Genomic DNA, 24898 nt, shown 5'->3' with positions numbered 1-24898 from the left:
AAAATGTGTGTGTGTGTGTGTGTGTGTGTGTGTGTGTGTGTGTGTGTGTGTGTGTATGTGTGTGTGTGTATGTGTGCGCGCGCGCGTGCCGACGTAGCTCCGCTTCCGCAATCAAAAGCAGCGTCGTTCCTGCTCTCGGCTCGCAGACAGAGGAGATGTTTCCGTGAATATAATGAGCTGCTGAGAGACGGACGGTGAGCGCGAGGCTGGTGTGGGGGGGTGAGGACGCGCGCGCGGATTACTGCGGAGAATGCTGGCCGAGGGGAAAACCGCCACCGGCCCGTTAATGTCCACTGTATCCACGGAGAGAGAGATGGGGAAAAAGAGCACGCGCTTCACGTAGCCTCGTGATGGGGAATATCTGAGGATTTCTGTGTGTCATTGCGGATTGGACTGTGCCGTAGTGTCCGGGTGCATCCGCTCCGTGTGTGTGTGTGTGTGTGTGTGTGTGTGTGTCATGGGCTGAAACGAGCCAAGCAAGAGGGATCGAAGAAAGCAAATTAGCACCTGTTAACAGAATAGGTAAGAATTGCCTGTATGTATACACGGCGCAAAATCTGACATTACAATGCAATTTGTGCGCGGAGACACATGCATGCGTGCGTGGCTTCATACACACATTATAGAGAAATAATAAATCTGCGCAGAGAACGAAAAGAGCATTTTTTTTTTTTTGGCCTGAGCAGTGCAAAGAGACGGATTAGTCATCCTGTCAGTCAAAATCGTGTAATAGTAAACCTGAAGAAATTGATGCAGTGCAACCTTTCAGATCTGACTGGCACACTTGATAGCTTGCAAGAAGGAGAAAATCACACACACACAAAAAATCTACACTATACTCCCTACTCATTATCCTGGTACTAATAAAAGGATAAAAAAACTGACACTTGAACTTTTAAATGACAGACACACCCCCTTGTATTTCTGAGAAGCCTGTGTATTTACATCAGTCAGGTGAACCTGCAGATGTTCCAGCACAGGGACACTCAAGGATTAAGATGTTTAAGGATTTTAGTTCATTATAGTAAGTCAAATGATTCCTATGAGTATTCTAATGAGTATTCAGTATGTACGCAGCTTCTGAGAATTAGTCTTAGATGTCTACTTAAGACTGAAAAAAAGAGGCTGTAGTTAAAAGCTGGGAGAAAAAAGTGCTCCGAGCAACTCTTATTGAGGAGTAGGAGTAAATCCTAAGAGTACATCTTGCATCATCGCAAACTGATCAACCACGCAATATTCTGACTTAATAGAAGTACACAGTACGTAGACTCCCTTATGGGAAGAAAATCACATACAGTGAGGGGAAATAAGTATTCAGACACTTTTGTTTTTGTTAATTAATATACTTCCACTTTACATTTAAACACAATGTTTTTTGACTTTGAACTAAAAAAATATATTCATAAGCATAAACAAAGATATGTTCATAAAATGAAAAATGTATTCACACTCCACAAAATACCAACATTATTACTTTAGTACTTTAGTACACCTTGTTGCAAAGCTGGTGATGGAAATTATAGCTTTGAGATGTCTACTGTAAGAAGTAGTTAGCTTTTTTGCAGCATTGTGGTTCAATTTTGGCCCATTCCACTTGGCAAATCATCTTCAATTTCCCAAGGTTAAGAGGGTCCTCCTGATGGACTCGCAATTTCAAAATCCTCCATCAAATGTTTAATGGGATTTAAGTCAGGAGATTGCCTTCTTGAGCTATTTTAACTGCATTTTTGGGGTTGTTGTCTTGTCGAAAGTTTCTTGGCTGACGAGATTACATTCTCCTGTAATTCATTTTACCTTTGATGATGTGTAATTCCCCAGTAGTGTTTACAGAAAAGCAGTCCTATATCATGCTCCCACCACCGTGCTTCACTCTGGGAATGGTGTTTTTGGGATCATACACATAACTGTTCTTTCTCCAAACATGACAAGCTGAATTATTGCCAACGAGTTCTATATTTGTTTCACGTCACTTCTTCTTTGTGCTTCTTTTTTAGTAGAGGAGTTTTGATGAGGTGTAGGAACAGAGATGATTGCAGTGCAGTTCATTGCTTATTGTTCTCTGTATAACTGTTGTTCCTGCTGCTTTCAGGTCACCCTGCAAGTCTTGTCGAGTGACTGCCGGCTTTTCTCTTAGCTTCCGTATCATTAGTCTGAGAGCACGTGCTGAACCTGTCTAAGAACGATTATTTGTAGGTCCTCAAACTTTCCACTTGAATATTATCAAACCAGATGTATTGACTAAGGCTCTGAATTTGAGGAAGCTTCTTCACCTTGACCATGATTGCTACTTGTTGCGTGAAATCTTCCCAACCAATGGCAGCATCTTTTATAATGACACCAGGCGCTCTCTGCATTATTTGGAAATTCCTCAAGTGGGCCCATTCCTCTGTCCTACCACAATTTTCGAACAGCATAAAAACAACAACAAAATTATAAAGAAGCCTTTATTAAAAGGAAGAACTAGATTTGGAACCAGGAAGCACCATAGATGTGTTTATACACATATTGCTAGTTATTAATATGTTGTGAGGATTATATTATATTATATATTAGCAATGGCCATATCTTGAATTTGATGGTAACAATATATACATCTTTGGTGCATCTGTTCATCTGTTTCCCACAGTGAGCTCTGGATCCTCTCATCTATTTATGTGCTCCCCAAACAGCACAATGATCAACAACTACACAGATCTAGTGGCGGATGGTCACAGTATATATAGAATGGGGATGCTAAAAATAAGAGTGTTAATAATGTGAAACCCATATGATATGGCTGAGCCTTATACCTATATAGGGTCTTATCATAGGCATAAAACTCCATACATACACATCGGAACACACTGACTGAAAAGACTGACAGGCAGCACTATTCGTAGGCTGAAGGGCTAAATATGTGTCCACACACACACACACACACACCACATTATCTGATTGGACAGATGGTGTGGCTTTGTAACAGGACTGAGTCCAAAAAATGCAATATGACTAAAAGTGGTCAATATCCAATTACTTTACTACCATGTTGATATGGAAAAAAAAAAAAAAAAACGAACTAGCATTTGTCAGTCAGTCAGTGTTTTGGCTCATCTCGGGACACATAGCACCATCATACAATGGAATACATAAAATATACCCTCTGATAGATATATTTAAAACATTTTTTTACTGGGAAACCAATGTTTGTGTAGGCTGTGGAAAGAACATCACATAGGATTTGAATTTTTAAAAATATTTCTGAATGGAATACACAATGGATCATGTTTCAACCTCTTTTCCTGTATAGGAAGAAGGACATGTAAATATTTGTATTGTTCTCTTATAGATAGGTTGACATGCTTGAAAAGTTGATAAAAATCTGATTGAAACTAGAGATGAGGTGTTCTTTGGGAGTGGGATCCTGTGGGATGCAACAAAAACTGTGTAAGCTGGAGGTATTTCCTTTTATATATGAGCAAGTGGTCAGATATGAAGCTTGGACGACAAAATAAGCCCATGTTCAGTAACATGTATTGACAGCATTCAGTGGTTCATCCTTAGTAACTGCCTGGTCAGGCTACTATTTTTTTATTATTATTATTATTTTTGAAACCAACTAAATTTGTCAGAAATTATCACAAGCAGGTATAAACAAGAAACTGAACAAGCGTGATAAAAAAATATAACTGTTAGAGCCAGAATTGTGGTAGGGTTCATATGTAATTTTTTTTTAATCCTTCTGATTTAGGCCACATCCACTTTGGGTTTAAAATCCAAATACAGGTTCAGATACAGATAGTGGCATTGTGTTACACCCCTAATACGCATTCATAAAATGGCTCCTTTAGTAGATTTTTATATATGCAATCACAAAATGGCCTTTCACTTCTTATTTGTCTTATTTTATTTTTCTTATTTGGAATGTTCCAAGAATGTTTTTAATATTACTGCCACACCCTGTGGGTGTTTTATAGATATTTGGGGCCACAATGGTTGGTAATGTATGCTTTCTCATTTTGCTTGGTGCCCATTCAGCCAACACACACACACACACACACACACACACACACACTCGAGTCTGTATAAATATTCATAACAGTGCTCATCAAAGACAGGCATACCCGCCTCACTGCTTCTTATTATGTTTCCTAATAAGCGCCAGTTAATCTCTTGTCAACACAATTTATTGCATTTTTAATTTTACCTCCCTTACCACTGGGAGTTGAGAGTGCTAGCTGGTAAGCAGCAAGCAAACCAAAGTCATTCTTTTTTAATCATTGTGCCACTTGTTTTTTGGTGGCCTCTACTTAGCTAGCGATATTATTTATCCACAGCCACTGGCATAATAAAGGGCGGGTGATTTGTTTCTGTTTGATTTGCTCTGGCACAGTTACTCTGAGTGCTTCTTTTTCGCAAACCCATCCTTCAAAACCTTCACAGTAGGTCAGGCCCTGAGTCATTTACATCCCAGTCACTCTTTAGTTCTCTACTGTTGCTGTTGAATAACCTTGACCTGTTTTAAAACAGCAGTGCTGGCCACCAAGTTGTTCTGAAATATTAATTAATGAAAATGCAGGATTTACTTGGCAGTGAGAGATCACTGCGTGATGATTTGATAGGGCTGAAATGGGCTTAAACCCCTACAAACTGCACTTCAATGTGTAGAGACAAGACGTACCTTAACGTGGACTCTTAGGTAAAACATGGTTTGAATAAATATATTTAGACGTATTTGTTACATGCACTGGGTTAGCATTACTAATTTGTTAGCTGCTCCTGGATTTTTGACCATAATGTCAGTTATACAGTATTTGACTAGGTCAGACCTAGCCACAAAAATTCAATTTACTTGCTGGAAACCAGCATCAGTTTCTGTTTTTTGCTTGTTTTTTTTCTTCAGTTATTTTCTCTAGGTCATAACTAGAGTCCACTCTAAGTCCATGTTTAAAGAGCTTCAGATTGGATGATTGTCATGAACGTTCTGTTTTTTGGCCCACAAAATGGCCATCCACTTAGTTTTGAGGCTTTTGGAAGGATGTCAGCAGTTAAGATAGTACATTTCAGTATTCCTTGTTACAACTCAACTGGGCAGCAGTGGCAACTCAATGGCCACTGTTGGGCCCTTGAGCAAGGCCCTTAACCCTTTCTGCTCCAGGGGCACCATATCATGCACTCTAACCCCAACTTACTAACAAGCTGGGATATGCGAAGAAAAGAATTTCGCTGTGCTGTAATGTATATGTGACAAATGAAGGCTTCTACTTCTTCCTCAACAGAGTACCGCAACAAGGCGAAAATTAGCCAAAACGTATAACAAAAACAAAACAAACAAACTCCAGACAGACTGGCCAGCAAATCATAAACAAAGCAAAAGGGGAAGGTCCACACCCCCAGGAACTGGAGGTCAGATTAGGGCACCTTCCTAGACAAACTAACTAAAACTAATAACAAACTAAAACAACAAAATGAAAACAAGTGCTGGCAGTCTACCACAGAAAAAATACAACAGAAACAAAGGCCACCTAGCCATGTGCTCCCCATGAATGGCAAGCAGGAGTTAGCAAGCCAAGAGGCAAAGAGAGCTAATAGCGCAAGGCACTGGAGGCCATTAATAGGCCACCCCAGGTGTAGGTCATCCTCCAATTACAGCTGTGTTTGCCAACAAGACATTCAAACACCCACCCAAACATATTGACCAAACATAACAATCTCGACACTGCAGTTATCTTTTAAATAGTCTTTGTCAAAATGTTCCACCATTCTAGTTCTGGTTTGTCTAAGAAGGAAGTGTTGATTAAGTTTAAATGTTTATTACATCTCATGTAATATAAGAGGTAATTTATAAAGAACAGCCTACTTCATTATGCAGCCTGTTCAACATATTGTTCGATACATGTAACGTAATGAATCAAGAGCCTCGCATTGAGGGATATGCCGTATCGTTACACTCCTTCCTGGAGAGTGTTCTTGATCTCCTTTATACAGTTTAAAAGCAATTTTTCTTCATTTATTGAAAGCAAAATGTTCACACATTCACACCTGTGGCTCAATTTTGTTCTGCCAGGTGGTGAAACACGCCAGTGCATTCTCCCCTCTTAATAATGCACCAATTGATTTTGGCACTCTCACGCCAAGAGGATGTGATTGATTTATTCAGATTTTTCAGCAATGGCATCCCTTAAGCCATTCTGTTGAGAGACAGAAGTGGCAGAACAACAGCAACTACCTTTTAAACAGCAACTACCATTTCTTAGCTCTTAAATGCTATAACCATTGATGCAGTGATACACAGCTGATCAACGAACTGTTAAGGAGACAATTTTCCACTCACTTATGGACCTGTGAGGTTACTATGGTTACCAAGTTATTACAAATATGTATACAGCCTGCACTCGTGACCAAAGATAGGTGTCATGTAAGGTCATTTGGTATGTGTGTAGCTTTTTAGATGCCTAGGACAACATATTTTCCTTCAGCTGCGTTATTCTATTTTACTATAATATAATGCGGCTTTAAAACTGCACAAGCATGAGCTCTTTATGTGTCATGTTGTGTATAACTGCATATAAATGTGCAGTTAACCATATAATGCTATGAATATGAATGAACAGTTGTTAAACACATTGTAGAGCTCTGTACCTGGGTCACAGAGCAGGGATCGCTAGTTTCATATGGACACTGTTGTATGCTTGGTATATGCTTGATAACTTCTGGGATAAACTGAGGTCTTTATCAAATCAGCCATTTGCTTGGGGAGCATTATCTTCTGAAAGATCTGTCGGTGACCAAGGCTTTAATATCTTGGTAGATGCAGCTAGTGCTTTATCCTGGTAAGGGTTTTGGTGTATCTGGAGCCTATACTGGGAACCTTTTTTTGGGATGCCAGTACAACTGAGGGCACCATGGAAACACATTCATATACTCATCCACCCTTAACATAGCCAGTTCACCTACTGAAATGATTTTGAGAAGGGAGAGGAAACCAGAGAATCTGCAGGAATTCCATGTGGACATTGGGGAAAACATGTATAACACCACATAGATAGTAACTCCAGCTCAACTGGGGACCCTGGAGCTGTGACTTAGCAGCGATGCCTGGTACACCAACACTGGCATCTCCTACAGCTAATTTTTGGGTTAAAATATCCTGGTACTTTAGACGATGGATCTAGAACTGGGTGCGTGCGGGAATACACCCGGGATGGAGTACCAGTTTTGCACGCTCATTCTCATGGCATCTATTTGTCGATCTGAATTTTGGAACTGGCAATCAATTGCTTCATGAATAAGAACCAAATTTTTAAAAAAGCGCTAGCAGATCCCAGATAACCATCCCAATCAGGGATAAAATACTATCTGTACTGTAAATGTGCCCAGGATTCTGCAACACTGGGATTAAAAGTTGAAATGAACTTTTCCTTTGTTCACAGCAGTTGGCAGGAAGGCTGAAAGACATGTGAAAGTTCACTGTCAGCCTAGCCTAAGGACCAGCAAATATCACACTATGTGAGTCCCCACACACCACGTTATGCCTAATGGATTAATATCCATGCTCACCGTGTTGTGGATCTTTCTGTGGAGGTAAGTCCGAATCTGAACCCTATGGTGACTTGAAGAGTGCTAGAAGTTTGTACATTTGAATTATTAAACAGATGAGTTTTCTGAAATGGGAGTCAAAATGGCTTGGAATCACTGAATCATATCTTTCAAAACATCTAAATTTGGATTTTGATAAATATTTTGAAATGATCGATAGGGGATTACACTCCACATGAGCGAGACTTCTCTCGCCCTCCAGATCTGCCTCATTCATTTCGAGATTTGTAATTCCCAAAATCAGTTTATGCCCATGATTTACCCTCATTTCAGGCGATAATCTCACCTGGATGCTGTAGATTTTGTACCTAAGAGCTGCTGCTGTAACCAGAAAGACTGTCTTGTTGCTTATCCCAGGACTCTTTATTCACACTGAACATAATTTCAACACATTGTTTGTTTTCACTCTTCTACGCCTTTATACTTTATACTATACCTTTATAGTACAAAAAAGGCTATCTCTCCTTTTAAAACACTAAATATCTTTTTAGAGGCATCAGGACTGATTCCTATGAATATACACTATATTCCGGATAATATGTAGTAGGTAATTGTTTTGTTTCGTTTTCCTATTCAGTGTATTCCCCCTGACATTGGCACATGGATTTCAAGACCTCAAAAGAAGAGGTAAAAGATTTTCCTATTTATAATTTCTACTGTAGAAGGTAATATGTTGACATTAGGTTTACTTCATTTTGACTCAACTGATTGGCCTAATGTTTCATGGCTTATTAAGTTGCTAAAACAAAAAGAGTGAACATTTCAAAGTAAAAGCATTCTGAGGTTGTCTATTCATTGCGTAAAAAATATGTAAATGTAATGGACAACCATCTCTATATATTACTATTTTGTGAGACCACTAAGCTGGTAGTAACCTAATGTATGGTTTTATTATGGCAACACAGACTGAGCAAACTAAAGCTTGCTACAACGCAAAACAAACGAAACGTCCAGGATACAAAACTTAACCGATAATGTGAAAGGAAAAAAAAGTTCACTGAAAAGAAGAAATAAGAGAGGGATGAAGTCCAGATGAAAAAGAGCGTCCCGAGACCAGAAGGAACTTGTGAACTTAGAGGAAAAGCTTTATGTGTGGTTAATTCCTGAAGCGCTGATCAGAGGGTTCAAAGCCAAAGGGAATATCGAAGGTTGGGACTGATGTAGGGTGCCTTCTTGAACTCTACCCATCTGATTCTGATATACACTCACCAAATTATGCATAATAGTGAGTTTGTGTAATCTGTAGCCCACTGTGTAAATCACTGAGCACATACTGTATATTTAACACTGGTGGAAGGCAGAGTAAAGGGAAGATGGTTGGATGCAAGTGATCTCAAGACTCACTGACATTTATATCAAATCATGTTCATAAGGTCCACACAGCCTATAGGCTTCTCTTTAGCTAACAGTTAACTCACTGAATAATCTTTATGTAACCATGCAATCATGTACAGGAGTAGAAGAGGAGTAGCTTCCTGAAATTGATATAAATCGATATATTAGTATTTTCACTGCAACTTTGCAATAATGTTACCCAACATACAAGTTCTTCATGTTCTTCACCCATAAGTAAATAAGTGATGATGAATAAGAACTAATTAACAGAAATGAGTGTAACCTCTGAACCAAGCATTGCATTTCTTGCATTTTGGTTTTCATTTCAGACATGTTGTCACTTTCATTGCATACATTTCTGTCATCCATGCCTAACAACAAAACAACACCATCATTTACTAAGTTTCAACTTAGTAAATAGCGTAACTATATTATTAGCGTAAATATGTGTTACAGTATATAACATACATATAGTATTGTAGCAAAATAATACCAAAAAGCTAGATAAAGCCTGCTAAATATCAAACATATTCAACTCTGACTTGAAAATGAGCACATTTCACTAGAAAGGTAGAATGCTAGCTAGCTGGTTTAGCTAACTAACTTAGCTGGTTAATATAATTTCATTTGAACCAACAATTTGTCACAAAAGAAATAATGCCTTTTATTTAGTTTTTTTAAATACATTAAAATGAGAATAAAGCTCTGAATAAGTAGTAACATTTGAAATACATTTTGCTGAAAGATCCAATGCAATGTTTATTTCAACAAACTTGAAAGAAAGCTTACTCTAATGAGAGGATGTAGAATTGAGGAACGCAGAAATTAGAAACGTGAACATATGTGTTCCTTGGGACAGTTTAGATTTTTGCCTTTTAATTAGTCATGAAAATGGCAGATGTCTTGTGTTTCTTGCTCGCTTGCAGACAAAGACGGGGATTTATCTACTGCAAGATGGTAACGAAGAGCCCTTCAATATCCGACTGCACTTGTCCAAAGACATTCTAACCATTCAAGAACAAGATGTTATTTGTGTTTCTGGGGAGCCGTTCTACTCGAGTGTAGGTTCTGTTGAGTCGCTCTCATGAACTTTTTTGCTGAGTGTACCAGTCATTTCAGGAAATCAAATTAATATTCACGATTTCTTGTAGGAAAGAACTGTAACAATACGGCGGCAGACCATTGGAGGATTTGGTTTAAGTATAAAGGTAATTTGCGTTTGCATCCTGTTGTACGCAACTTGTGCTGTATCCACTGCTGTGAATCGGTGAGAAATAAATATGTGACTCTTTCACAGGGTGGTGCGGAACACAAGATCCCTATTGTGATTTCGAAAATATCAAAAGAGCAGAAGGGTAATTTATTTAATTTGTCTCTACCTCCACTGTTGGAATGTTTGTGTCTGTTGTTTAACTGCCATTTGATCTTCTCTTTCCGCAGCCGAGCTCTCAGGTCTCCTGTTCATAGGAGATGGGATTCTCCAGGTGAGTATATAGCTCAGTGCTGCTGGTGATATGATGCCGATATTATCGCTCTACCGTAGAACAATAACAATAACAATGAAAGCCCCATGTGGTTGCTTAACTTTGCTTCACTTTGTTTATTCACTGAAGAACACTTGAATTGAAGGATTATGGTCAGCATGTGAAGAGCATATGCACAGGTGATGCAAAACTGGTAACGATAAATTCAGTCAATTAATTGATTGATACTGATCAAATACCAAACTATCTGTGCTCCACTGAGTTTGGTCACAATGTTCACATAGTCATTGATACCCTGATGAGGTTTTCACCGTTCTGCATTCAGTTGACAGAATTGCCCCAAATCTGACCATATCCTTGTACTTTGGCTAGTCTGCAATCCACTTTCCCAACTTTCTGGCAAATAATCGGAAAAGAGAATGAGCATGGAGTAGTAGTGAGCTTTTTAGGCTACCTGCTACAAGGCTACGGTCACAATGTAATGCAAAGGTATTTATACAGAAAGGCTTCACTTGTCATACAGGAGAGTGGTCGAGCATGAAAGGAAGTAGATTTGGGAATACTGGATATCTTAATCCTTTTTTGATTGCCTTACTCTAACTGATGATACGTTGTCTCTAGATAAATGGGATAAATGTCAGAAGTTATCGCCATGAAGAAGTTGTAAGTGTACCTTTTAAAAATTACCTTTAAAGACAGCAATTCTAGCATTACAGATAAGGGTGGTAGCTGTTGTTGAAGTGAAAATATAGTCAGAATTCTCTTCTTCAGGTTCAGGTTCTACGGAATGCTGGGGAAGAAGTAACTCTGACCGTGTCTTTCCTGAAAAGGACACCTGCCTTTTTAAAGCTGCCGCTCTGTGAAGACTGCACATGTATGATTTCCTTTTCATGTGTATTTACATTTGTAGTATTGCTGTCAAAATCAGCCATGACTTTCAGAGATTCTGGAGTACCAAAATGATTGCCATGGATGTTACAGTACATTAGATTTTGCTTGTTAGTGTCATTAGATTTGTGACAAGCATGAAATCTGCCTTTGAAACTTCTTACATGATCCATATTTTCCCCATAGGTGTACCAAGTGACCAGAGCAGTGGGACATCATCTCCACTGTGTGACAGTGGCCTACATCTAAACTATCACCCTAACAATACGGTGCATAAATATAGCATTAAAAGCATTTACCCTCAGGTTCCCAAGTGGGCCAAAGCAGAAGCAGAAGCACTATCGTTGGGAGTCCAAGAGAGCAAAATTGGCCATACTGTCTGGGTGGGAATGACAGCACTACTCTCTCTATTGTCAATCATAGCGACAGTAACCAGTCGTGGGCATCCGTGAGATCACTTATGCAGAAGAGGGCAGATAGCACTTTCCTCTGAGTTTGTTTAGCTGCCCTGTGACGTAGCATGAGCAGCAGTTTGATAGCTAGCTAGCCTTCACCTGCCCCAACCACCTGGAACACCTTAGCAACCACCTAGAACACCATAGAAATCACCCTGAAATCCCCAAACAACACTGGGGAATTGCTCGAGTTGTGCAACGGACATATATAATATGCCCATAGGTTTTTTTATAATATATATCATTAATATAGTGTAACAAAACATGGCCACAAAGGACTTTTTGTGAATGAGAAGTATAAAAAAACTATACAACTGATATATATATAACTGATTAATTAAACTGAATTAATTTTCCCCACTCCATATCAATTCAGTTAAATCTGTTAACTCTACTGGCATCTGTACACTCTTCATTTTTTTAGTCATTATTAATCACTCCAATCCTAAAAAAAAAACAAAAAAACTTCTCCTCCTTCATCCTCTCAGGACACGTTGTCTTGCTCGTCTTGGCCTATGTCCCCAGCGTTACGCTGGGAGAAGCGATGGGTGGATCTACGTCTCATCCCGCTCCTCCACGCTCGTCTCTCACAGTACGTCCCCGGCTCTGACATCTGCAGGTGAGCAAGTCTGAAATTCCAGCAGACTTCTGTGTGTGCCTTTGTCAGTCCGTTTGTGAGCCACTGTAATATATTTTCAGGCTTTATGTTTTATTGCTTTCACATAACTTTTAACTTTTCATAACTTTAATGTCATTCCCTAAGGGAATATGTGGCACCTCCGACTCAGAGTGCACTTATGTGCTAGATTTCTTTACAAGCCGACATGAAATGAAGCTCTCATTATAATTAAAAGTGCTTAAATTAGAATTATAATTACACTAGGCACTAAGGGATGGTTAAATCTGGTTAACATTTTCATCTGTATTTTTGTATTTCCTCAGGCAAAATGCATTTCAGGTCATCGCAGTGGATGGGGTTTGCAGTGGGATAATTCAATGTCCTAGTGCAGAAGAGTGCACTGACTGGCTTCAAGCAATAGCATCCAATATATCTGCTCTCACAAAGCACAATGTATGTATTTCATTATTTCTTTATGAAATATTGATTAACTTATCAAAAAAAAGTATCCAGACTCCTTCACTTTAAAATAGATTAAACTGACTTTTTGGCCATTTATCTATAAACAAGAATCCTTTAAGTGTGTGTATGTGTGTGTGTGTGTGTGTGTAATATCACGCCCAGCCATCACTGTTCCTGTTGAAATAGGTTCCAAAATGCAGTTTGGTAAATTGAACTCTATGTGATTTGATCTATTTATTTGTATCTAGATATGTATGTCTTTGCGTTGGTTTAGTGGGATAGTGGGATTATGTTTCCATCTTAATGCTCGCCGTCATGTTGTTATTACTACAGTCACTCTGTGTTTCTAAAATTTATGCAAAACCCTTCTTCTGGATAATCTTTTACTGTGAGCATTGTCAGCCACAATGCCAAGTCAATTAAAGCGTTCTCAAAGAGTTGATGCTGCTCTGAGCTTCACGGCATGTTTCCAGCACAGTTTACAGAAACAGATTTTATGATATTATTGGCTTGGTGTTATGTTTGCTAAAATGATTAGTTTCACACTCTTCAAATAAGCCTGGAATTTATCGAGGCTGTGTAACACTTATAATTTGTCCAACACTCAGGCGCTGTTCAAAAGTATTGCAAAAGATTTGATCAGTGACATCAGTGTGTGCAATTCCTGTATTTCATTAGAGCTCTCATTCTGGAACTCAATGCTAAAACTCCACAAGTAGAGGAGAATGGCAAGACTGGTTCTAGCTGACAGGAAGGCTACAGTAACGCAAATAACCACTCATACAACCATGCTGAGCAGAAAAACATCTCATAAGGCACAACACGTCGAGCCTACAGCAGCAGAAGACCACACTGGGTTCCACTCCTGTCAGCCAAGAACAAGAATCTGATGCTACAGTGGGCACAGACTCAGACTCACAGATTCAAGATTATATTTTTCCAATCTTCAGCTACCCAGTCTGGTCATTCTCTTCTGACCTCTCTCATCAACGAGGCATTTCCTACCCACAAAACTACCGCTCGCTGGATGTTTTTTGTTTTCCAGACCATTCTGTGTAAACGCTAGAGACTGTTCTGTGTGAAAATCCCAGGAGATTGGCAGTTTCTGAAATACTCAATCCAGCCTGTCTGGCACCAACAACCATGCAACGGTCAAAGTCACTGAGATCACTGAGATTTTTTCCCCATTCTGATGCTTGACATTAATTGAAGCTCTTGGTCCTGCATCTGCATTCTATTATGCATTGTGCGGCTGCCTCATGATTATTTTCTCAGATAACTCAGTATGGAATTAGGATTAGGAAAAATCATCGAGCTGTACTGGAAAGCTTGAGAATTTTACAAAAAAAAAACAACAACAATCATTCATTCATCAAGCGCTTTATCCTGGGCAGGGTCGCAGTGGATCTGGAATCTATCCTGGCAGTACTAGGCATGAGGCAGGAATACACTCTGGATGGGACACCTAGGGGTGATTTATAGTGAAGCCAGTCCACCTACTGGCATGTTTTGGGTGGTGGAAGGAAACCAGAGAACTCGGATGAAACCCACACAGATCTGGGGAGAACATGCAAAAGTCTGGACAGACAGTAACCCGAGTTCAGGGTGGAACCGGGGACCCTAGAGCTGTGAGACGTCAACATTATCCACTCTGTCACCGGTCTGAAATGTAGTTCATAGTGCCCTTTTATTTTCCAATAATACTTTCAAGATGAAGACCTTGGAATAACACCCAAGCAAAATAATACATCCTCTTACTCTATCCCCAAGGTATCTTCCAGGCAAATAGAAATTCCAGGAAATGTCATTTCACACTCAAACACACATACCTAGGTGATTTCTGAAGGGATAAGGAGCAGCTGGTGTAATGAAAGTGATGAAGCCAGAGACTGATAATTACAGCCTTAGGGCATGTGACAGAAACTATGGAGATCTGTTTGCAAGAAAAGGCTGTTATCTAGGTTCTGGATAATTGGAGTGAGATATTACAAAGGTCATTTTATGAAAGCCAATGTGCATTTCCTTCTCCATTACAGCTGAGGCAGCAGATCATTTCTAATAATAAACATAGCTGCTGCTCTGATTGAGTCAGTCCGAGGAGTTGATGATGCAGGATTGAATGCTTGAGGTTTTAGATAGACTGTAGGTCGGTCAGCCTTAATCTTATGGCCTATTGGAAATGGTTGAATTTTTTGTATTTCAAGTCTTTTCTAGAAGAAAAGCATGTCTTGAGTAAGAAATCTCAATTCTCCAATGTACTCTGTATCACATACATCTCTAAATGTTGTGGTTTTTAGTGCACCAAGTGAGGAATAACTCAACATGAAGTTACTGTTTCCACCCTGAAGTTGATTATTTTCCCATAACAGCGCATTTAATATTGGGGAATGTTCATGAGACAATTGTTATATACTGTTATATAAACAGTCGTTCACTCACCAGCCACTTTTAATAAGACAAAATGAATACAAAGTCATAAATATAACTGCAAATCATTGAGCAACTCCTCTTTTCTGAAGACTTTCCCATGGTGGAGAACCTACGAAGGGCTGACACTGGAGACTCCTTCCACAAATGCTAAATAAACATCTCCTCATATAAAAGTTCAACAATAATATGTTTTTCTTTGTGATATAACAACAAATATTTGTATGTTTATCATTTGCCTTAGGTTATGTCGATTGTCCAACATCCAAGTCTCTGTGAATGAGTTAATATAGAAGCGATTCGGAGCTGCTGTTATAGAAAATTAATCAACACCTTCTGAGCAATCAGATAAGAGAATTCAACAGCACTGAGTATCTGAGCTACTTGAGGCTCTGACACTAAATTTACATTTATATATGATTGACCTTTATACTATATGTCGTTATCTTTATATTAATATACTAAGGTGTGAATTCTAAGCAGTTAAGGTCCTGTACTTGTAACCGGAAAGTTGAATTCCCAGAAGAAATTAAGGCACCTTGGTATTACTGGATGTATTGTGTCTTGTTTATGCTTTGCTGAAAACTTTTGTTTTTTGTTGCAGGTGAAGAAGATTAACAGAAACTTTCCTGTAAATCAGCAGGTAATTCAATTCAATTCATTTTTATTTGTATAGCGCTTTTTTACAAAGGTCATTGTCTCAAAGCAGCTTTACACAAACAAAAGTAAAGTGAAGTGTGTGTGTGTGAGACGTCTCTGATGAGCAAGCAGGGCGACGGTGGCAAGGAAAAACTCCCTGAGATGGTGATAGGAAGAAACCTTGAGAGGAACCAGACTCAACAGAGAACCCATCCTCATCTGGGTTTACACTGTAGTGTGCGTGTGTGTGAGTACAATGTGTGTTGGTGTAGTCCATGGAAAACAGCTGAAGCGTTTTCGTGGCAGTATGAAGCATTGCCGGTGGACAGGTCCAGAGTGAAGGGGGGGGAGGTCTGGATTACCAGCAGCTCAGGAGTGATGCTCATCTGGTCCAGAGCGTAGGGGGGTCTGGATCACCGGCAGCTCAGGAGTGTGGCTCGGCAGAAGGAGAAGGAAAGTGGTTAGGTACACTCACAGTCACCGTGTGGAGATAAAACTCAACATCCACGAGTCCCCCAGATCTACTCCTTTGTCTAAAACACTAGTCTAATGCTAGGTTAAATAAATAAGTCTTCAACCTCGACTTAAACACTGAGACCGTGTCTGCTTCACGTACATTAACTGGGAGACTATTCCATAATTTTGGGGCTTGGTAAGAGAAAGCTCTGCCCCCTGCCGTGGTTTTGGCAATGCGTGGTACTGATAGACAGCCTGCATCCTTAGAGCGAAGTAGGCGCGGCGGAACGTAAGGTACTAACATATCGCTTAAATACTGCGGAGCGAGACTGTTTAATGCTTTATAGGTTAGGAGTAATATTTTAAAATCGATGCGGAATCTTACTGGGAGCCAGTGTAATGTAGATAAGACTGGCGTGATATGCTCATACTTCCTAGTCCTAGTAAGGACCCTCGCTGCTGCGTTCTGAACTATCTGAAGCTTATTTATGCATCTAGACGAACATCCAGATAGTAAAGCATTACAGTAATCTAATCTGGATGTGATAAATGCATGGACTAGTTTTTCAGCATCACTTGGCGAAAGTATATTTCTAATCTTAGCGATATTTCTGAGGTGGAAAAATGCTAACCTGCTTACATTATCTACATGCGCCTCAAATGAGAGATTAGAGTCTATAATCACACCGAGATCTTTTACTGTTAGACTACTTGAAACAGAGAGACCATCTAAAGTAACAGTGTGATCTTTAAACTTACTTCTAGCGGCTTGTGGTCCCAGTACCAGAACCTCTGTTTTTTCTGGGTTTAGCAGGAGAAAGTTGCTTAGCATCCAGTCTCTTATGTCTATCGCACATGCCTCAACTTTCTTTAACTGGCTATTCTCATCTGGCCTAGCTGAGACGTATAACTGTGTGTCATCAGCATAACAATGGAAGCTAATATTATGTTTACGGATTATGTTACCCTAAGGGAGCATGTATAACGTGAAAAGCAGTGGGCCTAAGACTGAACCCTGTGGAACGCCATATTCTACTCGATAACGCGCTGAGTGGTCACCGTTTACATCTACAAACTGATAACGATCAGTTAAATAAGATCTAAACCAGTCGAGGGCTGAGCCCTTAATTCCTACGACCTTTTCCAGTCTGTGAAGAAGGATATTATGGTCGATAGTGTCGAACGCTGCGCTAAGGTCGAGTAAAATTAATAGACTAATGGTAATGCATTCATATGTCACTACATCTGTTGAACAAGACTAGGAGGAAGTAGGAAGCTTGTCTTGGCAAAATGACTACTCAGTGTTACACCGTCATGGGTCGATTTTTCCGTACCTGAAAATCTAGATATTATTACTTCCTATTATTACAAATATTACTTTCCCATAGCTTCCCAGCGTGCTTTTACGAATAGTTGCTAGCTTCCATCTCAGCACTAGTTGAAATCTTGAAATGTCAATATTCATTACTTCCTCCAGTATGTAACATTATGCAAAATATAGCAAAATAAACACTTTCAGAGCTGATGCGGCATTCCATACCATTACAATACTCATGGTACTTCAGCCATACACGCTAATCGTTCAAGCTAGTTTAGCTGAACCTTGAAGCCGCCAAATGCTAATCCTACTGATGCTAGCTAACAATAAAAGTGGTTAGTTACCTTGGTAGTTTTTTGAGCAGTTGACCTTACAGTTAGTGCTTAATGTGGAAAATGTGAGTTAAATCCTAAAATTTAGCAGCCTTTACTGAACCATTGACGGTGACACAATCATATATAGTGGCATTTTCCGGAGTCTTGGTGGTGTTTTTAAACGTTTCCGTGCCTTTTCTGATGTCTGATGACATTTTTTTCATCCAACTGACGTCAGGAAAAAAAAAACAATTTTAATGTTGTCTGTTTATTTTTTAAAAAGAAGGTTAAATCTGGTGTCCTTTCTTAATTAAAGGATGTTCAAACCATGATGATTAGGATGATGATTATTATGAGGATGATTAAACAATGTTCTGGAGGCATTTTCTTTTTGTCAATTCATAATTTCTTATAAAGAAATTTTAGATTACATCATTATAGTACACCGAAACCTCTTTTGTTAGAAAACAGGAGAACAAAAAAACAAACAAACAAACAAACAAAAAAAGCAGTCTAGAGTAGTAACAATAGCAGTTAGCTCTAAAGATGTGTCCATTTGTCCATGTCTGTTTGTCTTCCAGATTATTTACATGGGCTGGGTGGATGAGAAGGAGCAGGACTCTGTTCAAGATCGCATGTACACTCCAAAGTTCCTGGCGTTAAGGGGTTCATCTCTTTTCAAATTCTCAGCACCTCCAGTGAGCACTTACTCTAGTGTGTTACTCTTTATATCACTGTTTGCTCATTATTTAACCCTTGCTGTTCACCCAGCCTTTACTTTGTAGAACAAACCTGAGGATGTTAATGACTTCTTACACCGCAGGAACTAACATGTCTCAACATTAAACATTTTGGTGCCACATCACACCACCCCATCCACACCCAAGCGTTTTATTCCTTATGTAAAATATATAAGCTATTATTTATCACTTACATCATCGCTAACTCATCATATCGTAATAACAGTTGTCATTATTGTTTTCCCTACTTAAGGATAAAATGTGTCCATTCCTTAGTGATCGTTGCAAATTTACTGCTTATTATGTTTCAAATAATTATCTGTCTGCGTATCCTTTGTGTGCTAGCACCCACACAGTCCCTGCTACTATTGTTGGGCTTTTTGTTCACCGTACAAGACTTGGGAAATCCATTAAACTCTGTTTAATCAAATCTAATCTCCATATACTGCCACAATTACTTTTAAAGGGTGAAATACAGGATTCAACAAGATTATCTGGACTGTAGCTTTAATAATGTTGGACATTTTTGATTAAAGTGTGGCTTTTGATGCTCATTTAATGCTCACTGAGGCTTGTGACCTCATTTCCTCCTTATAGAGAGGCTGAGCAATTTCTGAACGAATTGCATTACCTTCTTCGAAAGGTATACATTAGATTTCATTTAATTCAGTTTAAGAGGAACATTAGAGTATAGTAACCAGGCCATTTCACCAAAGACAGTGAGAATGATTAACATATTTGGACCAGTCCACTTTCGGATAAGGCCCTAATTAAACGTGTGCCTTTTTTATCTATAAATTTTCAGCAATATTTTATTATTTTGAACTGCCTTCTGATGTCTAGTGAAAACTTAATTTACAATATAAAGATGCTGTATAATGATTTTCTGTATGTAGTTCAGGATTGATAAGTTGAAAGTCAAGTTGAGGTCACATTTTTCTCCAACATTTAATTCTGCTCATCAGCTAACAAGCCTAAAAAGGCTGAAGAACAAAAAATCTTAGATAGAGAATATAGAGAAAGCATATAGAAATATATAGAAAGCATAGAGAAACTTAAAAAAAACATACTTATCTCAGCTGTGTATAAGAGTATTTTGAAATGTTCTAGGTAACGACCTGGGACTGGACCAGAGCTGAACAAAGCTTTACTGTCTATGAGATCATGTGCAAGATCCTTAAGGTAACCTCTGAGATAAATTTACTTAGACAAACAAACAAACAAACAAATAAATAAATAAAATCAATGTTGTGACTAGTATTATAAGGTTCTATCTGGGTTAAGAATGAATAGGAGACTGATACTTATAATGCAAAGGTCACGATGTGTCCAAGGAATTTATTTTTTTAACCAATATATATTTAATGTAAATATCCTTGAGTTAAAGCTGTGCTTGAGCCTTGTAGTCATGTCTTATTTACTGACTACTGTGCTGGAGTACAAGGTTAAATCTGTGTCACACTGGGGCCCTGAGTCATATTTGCTCCCTGTATTTCAGGACAGCGAGCTGCTGGACAAGCGGCGGCAGTGTTTCAGTGTGCAGATGGACACGGGCGAGGACGCCGTGTTCAGTGTGGAGCTGGAGAGTGATCTAGTGCTCTGGGAGAAGGCCTTCCAGATGGCCACCTTTCTCGAGGTGGAAAGAATACAGGTACACACGTCTCTATTTACAAAATCAGTGCAACCAGACAAGAACACTAACACACTTGTGACTCGACTAAGAATAGTCCAGAAGGAAAAAAAAAATAAACAGACCCTAGTAGCTAGGAGAAATAAAAACCCCAAACAAGTTTATTATCCCCAAAAATCAGCGTCTTGTTTTTCAGAGTAAAACGTATGCCTGCATCACAGAGAGCCACCTGATGGGGCTTACAATAGACTTCAGCATGGGCTTCATCTGCTTTGATGCAGCATCGAAGGTGAGTCAATGCTGACACCTTTTTTTTTTTTTTAGAAAACATTTCACAGTGATTTAGGAAGTAGGAATCCTTTTAGAGTTATTTTAGTAAGTTTCACCATTGCATTGTAAATTAATATTAGGTTAAAACAGTGCGAATATTTTGTATTTTGCTACAAATATTTTGCAACAATACGAAGCGAATCTATCTATCTATCTATCTATATATATATATATATATATATATGTATATATATATTAAAAATATAAGACTGTTCTCTTAAGACTTTGTATTAATGTGCTTGTTCTAATAAATGATTATATCTGTAGGAATTATAGTATCTATAGCATGCCCTCCAAGTGTTTTATTTCTGACATACTGCCCTGCTGTGTAACCAGTGATGCATAACAATGCAGTATAATTAAGTTAAATCTATCGCCCCCTGTAGGTTGTGCTGTGGAGGTACAAATTCTCCCAGCTCAAAGGATCCTCCGATGACGGCAAGAGCAAAATCAAGTTTCTCTTCCAGAACCCAGACACGAAGCTCATCGAGGCAAAGGTAACTGATGTCGCTTTAATTAGACACATAATCTACCTCAGAAAATTAGAACTCTCCATGGAGCAGCTCCGGTTAAACAGAAGGGAATTAGAATTGATCTTGAATGTTAATGAATCTTGTGTGCTGTGGATTAATGGGAAACCATGATCGAAGATATTTTCTCTGAGGAGTTTATGTGTTGCCGCACGACTTTTGTTGGTCTTATTAACTTCAAGAGAGAGAGAAAAAGAGAGGCTGGTGAGGGAACAAATGTTTTTCACTGCTTTAACATGAGTGATAACAGAAACTTGTTTAAAATATATTATTTATTGCAGGACAGTCTTCAACACTATGAACGGCTACAAAGAAAATTGCAGTTGTATTATGTAGAAATATAATTTGCAAAGTAATACTTTGTAGTTGTCTTTTTTTTTTTGGTCAGGAGCTGGAATTCTCCAACCTTTTTGCCGTTCTGCACTGCATCCATGCGTTTTTCGCTGCCAAAGTGGCATGTCTGGATCCAATGTTTGTGGGCAGTCCGAATTCCGCGGCAGCTACAGCAGTGCCCACGCTGACCTCAGTCACCTCCCTGGGCCAGGCTGCCAGGTTGAAGTACTTGAGTTGAACGACTCTTGACATTTTCATCTCTGGATTTAAAAATAAGAGACAGTCTGTCATGGCAGCAGAAGAATTTTAGCAGCCATGACTCATTTCCTTATTGGACTACATGAAAAAGCCTGCTTATAATGGGCCAAAGACTGAAATAAGTCAGGTGTGATATTATATTTTGAATATGGAGTGGCAGTGTGTATGTGTATGTTCAGTTGGCATTTCCTAACTGTGTGCTTTTAAAACATTCTTTTTAACCCCTTTGAGTTAGTTTTGAATACTAGGCACCATCAGTTATACTCAGTCATAACACAAATACAGCAGCACATTTGATTATTTGATAACTTTACAGTGCCATACATAAGTATTCACCCCCCTTGAACCTTCCCACGTTTTTTGGCAGGATCTGTAATTGACCTAGAAGGTGCAAAATATTTTTTTGCTCAATTGAAGAAAGAAAGCAAACATTTGTTGATTGAACAGATATTCACCCATGGGGGTGAATGATACGTCTTTCTCAGCTTTGCGCATCTGGATATTTTTGCCCATTCTTCTTGGCAAAAAATGCTGATTAAAAAAAAGCCTCCCCCACGACATGATGCTACCACCACCATATATCACTGTGGGGGATGGTGTTCTCAGGGTGATGAGCAGTGTTTAGTTTCTGACAATTTATACTGAAATCACATAGCACTTTACTTGCACAAAGGCGGGCTCCATTCAACTAATTATGTGACTTCTGATGGCATCTGGTTGCACCAGAAATAATTTAGGGGTGAATAATTATACAATCACAACTTTTATTTCCAAATAAATCTGCAAACTGTATTAACTTTCCCTCCAATTCAATATTATTCAACTTTGTTCCAGGTTGTAACACTTCAAGAGAGGTGAATATTCACGCAAGGCACTTTATTTTGCTTTGTGTATTTGCAAAGCTTAGTTTGTACACAATCATATAAGGCAGAAAAGATTCAAAGAACTCCTGAATAATAATTTCTTATCAATTACCTGAAATACAGACTGAGCAGAGTACTGTAACCCAATGTACAAAGCCTCTATCTAATTTTATAATAATGCTCTGTACATACTGGTTCTTGTCCTTATGATTTGTCATTTAGAGCATGATGCTATCATAAGAAGTAAACAAGAATTTTATAATAAGCAGAGTATGTAGCGTAGCCCAAAGCATTCGATCTCAACACAAGTGATTTTCTGTGTCTTGGTTCTTTGTTTTCAGTTGTAGTACTCTGTTAGACTGAAAAACAGTATGAGTAAACGTAGTGTAGCGTGAGATTAAAACTGTTTTTTTTTTCCTTTGAATTTCACTACTATGGGTTTGCTGTTTCTTTCTCCAGTGAGATGCTCAGAAAAAAACAAAAAACAAAACAAATCTAAGATTCAATACCTTATCATTGCAGTGCACTTTAGTCCAGCAATTTACCCAACTTTTTTTTTTTTTTTTAACTCTTTTGGAGTGTGTCTTAGATGAAAAGTTGGTGGAATACTGAAGATTGGATCCATATTTTTTGAAGTGCTGTAGCACTTTGAGACCGATTACTTTGTTGAGGTGTTGAGAAAGACTGAAAAAGAAAGCAAATGAATTTGAGACAATTCAATCTTCTCTATGCTTGAAAATATTTTGATGCATCATGACAGAGTGCCAGTCTACTGACAGCGAGGTTTAAACTGAACCTTTTATTTTTGCCAACTGCTGATTGTTTTAATAAAGATGTATACTTAATAAAATTTAGTTTCTTTTCCCATAAAATGTTTGGTCATATACAATAGTGCTTTGTGGTCAGTGAAGCTTTTTGGAAGTATTTGCCATCATAACCATTTACATTACATATTTACATTTGTAATTATACTGTTTATGATTTATATGCTGCATATGAATCTGGTTTGCTAATTGCAGTAATCTGCAGAATTACTGGCACCATTGGTAATGGTGGGTAAAAAGCATATGGAAATAATTTGGTGGCTATTTAGCTTAATCTCACACTGAAAATATTTGAACTTCAATCAGTACATTTACATTTAGTACATTTAAACATACAGTACATTTAGCTGAATATGGTGCAATTATTGGCACACCCTGTCTTTCTTATTAACAGAATGTAACTGAAGCATGTTTCCATTTATATTCTCCTTTTTTACATTTCACCTGACTGTGTAGGAGCTCTTAAGCAGTCATCCATGACTTTCTGTTTCACTTGGTTGTAAATATGAGGAGAAATTCCAAATTCCCTTCATTTGTCAACTGGGGAAGATCAGAGAATATACAAATTAAAAGAGGCAAAAGTGTTTTGACCTTTTAGGAACTGACTACGGGCCTGAAAATCTGCTGATAGGGCAAGAACTGAGTAGTTTAAAACAACCAGAGTGGTAATGAACCTGGTGTTTTACCTCAGTGCACAGTGAGGAAGATGCTCAGACAGGCAATGGTTTCTGCACGGATAACGGTTTGAGAACTGGTAGCACTTTGGGGTCACCAAATCTAGAAATCTACCATTAGACACCACTTACATACTATCAAACTACATACATCGGGGAAATTAACACTTTTTAGCAAATTGTCTAGTTTATCTTATATATATTTTTTCAGATAGCCTTTAAGAATGCCTTTGGCAAAAGAACATATTGGAATCATTCTCAAGGCTGGAACGGGAGGCTATTGCAAGGTTGCGATGGACTTTAACAGGAAACATGGCGAGCACATCACACACACACAAAACACTGTTGCCAAACTTAATAACAGATTCAGAAAGACTGGAACTGTTGTAGACTAACCGAGAAGGGGACGTCCACGAACATTCACTGACAAAGGCACAACTGACATGATGCTGGCATACATAGTCCCCTATGCATGGAGACTTTTGGGACACCCTGTATTTAGAAGGGGCACCAGAAGAAAAGCTTTTCCATCCAACCACAAATATGAGCCTGAAGTTCGCTAAACACCACTGGGTTCTGTAGTCAGGTGAGAAAAATACAGCTTTTTGCCAACAAACTCTCAAGGTAGGTTTGCCATATACAGAAGGATGGTTATGCAGGAAAGAATCTAATCCCCACTGTTAAATCTGGTGTGAGGTTATGGAGCAGTTTTTTCTCCAAAAACCCCGTGAACCTTGTTAGGTT

General features: G+C 38.7%; 1 protein-coding gene across 3 annotated transcripts in view; it reads left to right on the top strand.

Annotated features, from left to right (window-relative positions):
• The window catches only part of sntg1 (syntrophin, gamma 1), a 29712-nt gene extending 5236 nt beyond the window's left edge, over nt 1-24476 (top strand). Inside the window, exons 1-19 of one of the 3 annotated variants that reach the window (XM_026926168.3) lie at nt 81-522; nt 7410-7560; nt 8153-8202; nt 9837-9971; nt 10062-10118; nt 10208-10265; nt 10351-10394; nt 11016-11057; nt 11166-11268; nt 11469-11551; nt 12226-12356; nt 12680-12809; nt 15850-15888; nt 18554-18670; nt 19823-19894; nt 20211-20363; nt 20539-20631; nt 21059-21169; nt 21591-24476. In XM_026926168.3, coding sequence (XP_026781969.1) covers nt 8176-8202; nt 9837-9971; nt 10062-10118; nt 10208-10265; nt 10351-10394; nt 11016-11057; nt 11166-11268; nt 11469-11551; nt 12226-12356; nt 12680-12809; nt 15850-15888; nt 18554-18670; nt 19823-19894; nt 20211-20363; nt 20539-20631; nt 21059-21169; nt 21591-21773 — 1578 coding nt within the window. In that variant the 5' untranslated portion in view covers nt 81-522; nt 7410-7560; nt 8153-8175 and the 3' untranslated portion in view covers nt 21774-24476. Of the gene's footprint in view, nt 1-80; nt 523-7409; nt 7561-8152; nt 8203-9836; nt 9972-10061; nt 10119-10207; nt 10266-10350; nt 10395-11015; nt 11058-11165; nt 11269-11468; nt 11552-12225; nt 12357-12679; nt 12810-15849; nt 15889-18553; nt 18671-19822; nt 19895-20210; nt 20364-20538; nt 20632-21058; nt 21170-21590 lie in introns of those variants that run through there. The other 2 variants (XM_026926171.3, XM_034305257.2) reach the window with 2 other exon arrangements.
• Nucleotides 24477-24898: the final 422 nt, after the last annotated feature.

The sequence above is a fragment of the Pangasianodon hypophthalmus genome, chromosome 1 (assembly GCF_027358585.1).
Source record: "Pangasianodon hypophthalmus isolate fPanHyp1 chromosome 1, fPanHyp1.pri, whole genome shotgun sequence".
Taxonomy (NCBI): domain Eukaryota; kingdom Metazoa; phylum Chordata; class Actinopteri; order Siluriformes; family Pangasiidae; genus Pangasianodon; species Pangasianodon hypophthalmus.
Note: the sequence above shows the minus strand (reverse complement) of the source record. Positions and strands in the feature narration are given on the sequence as shown.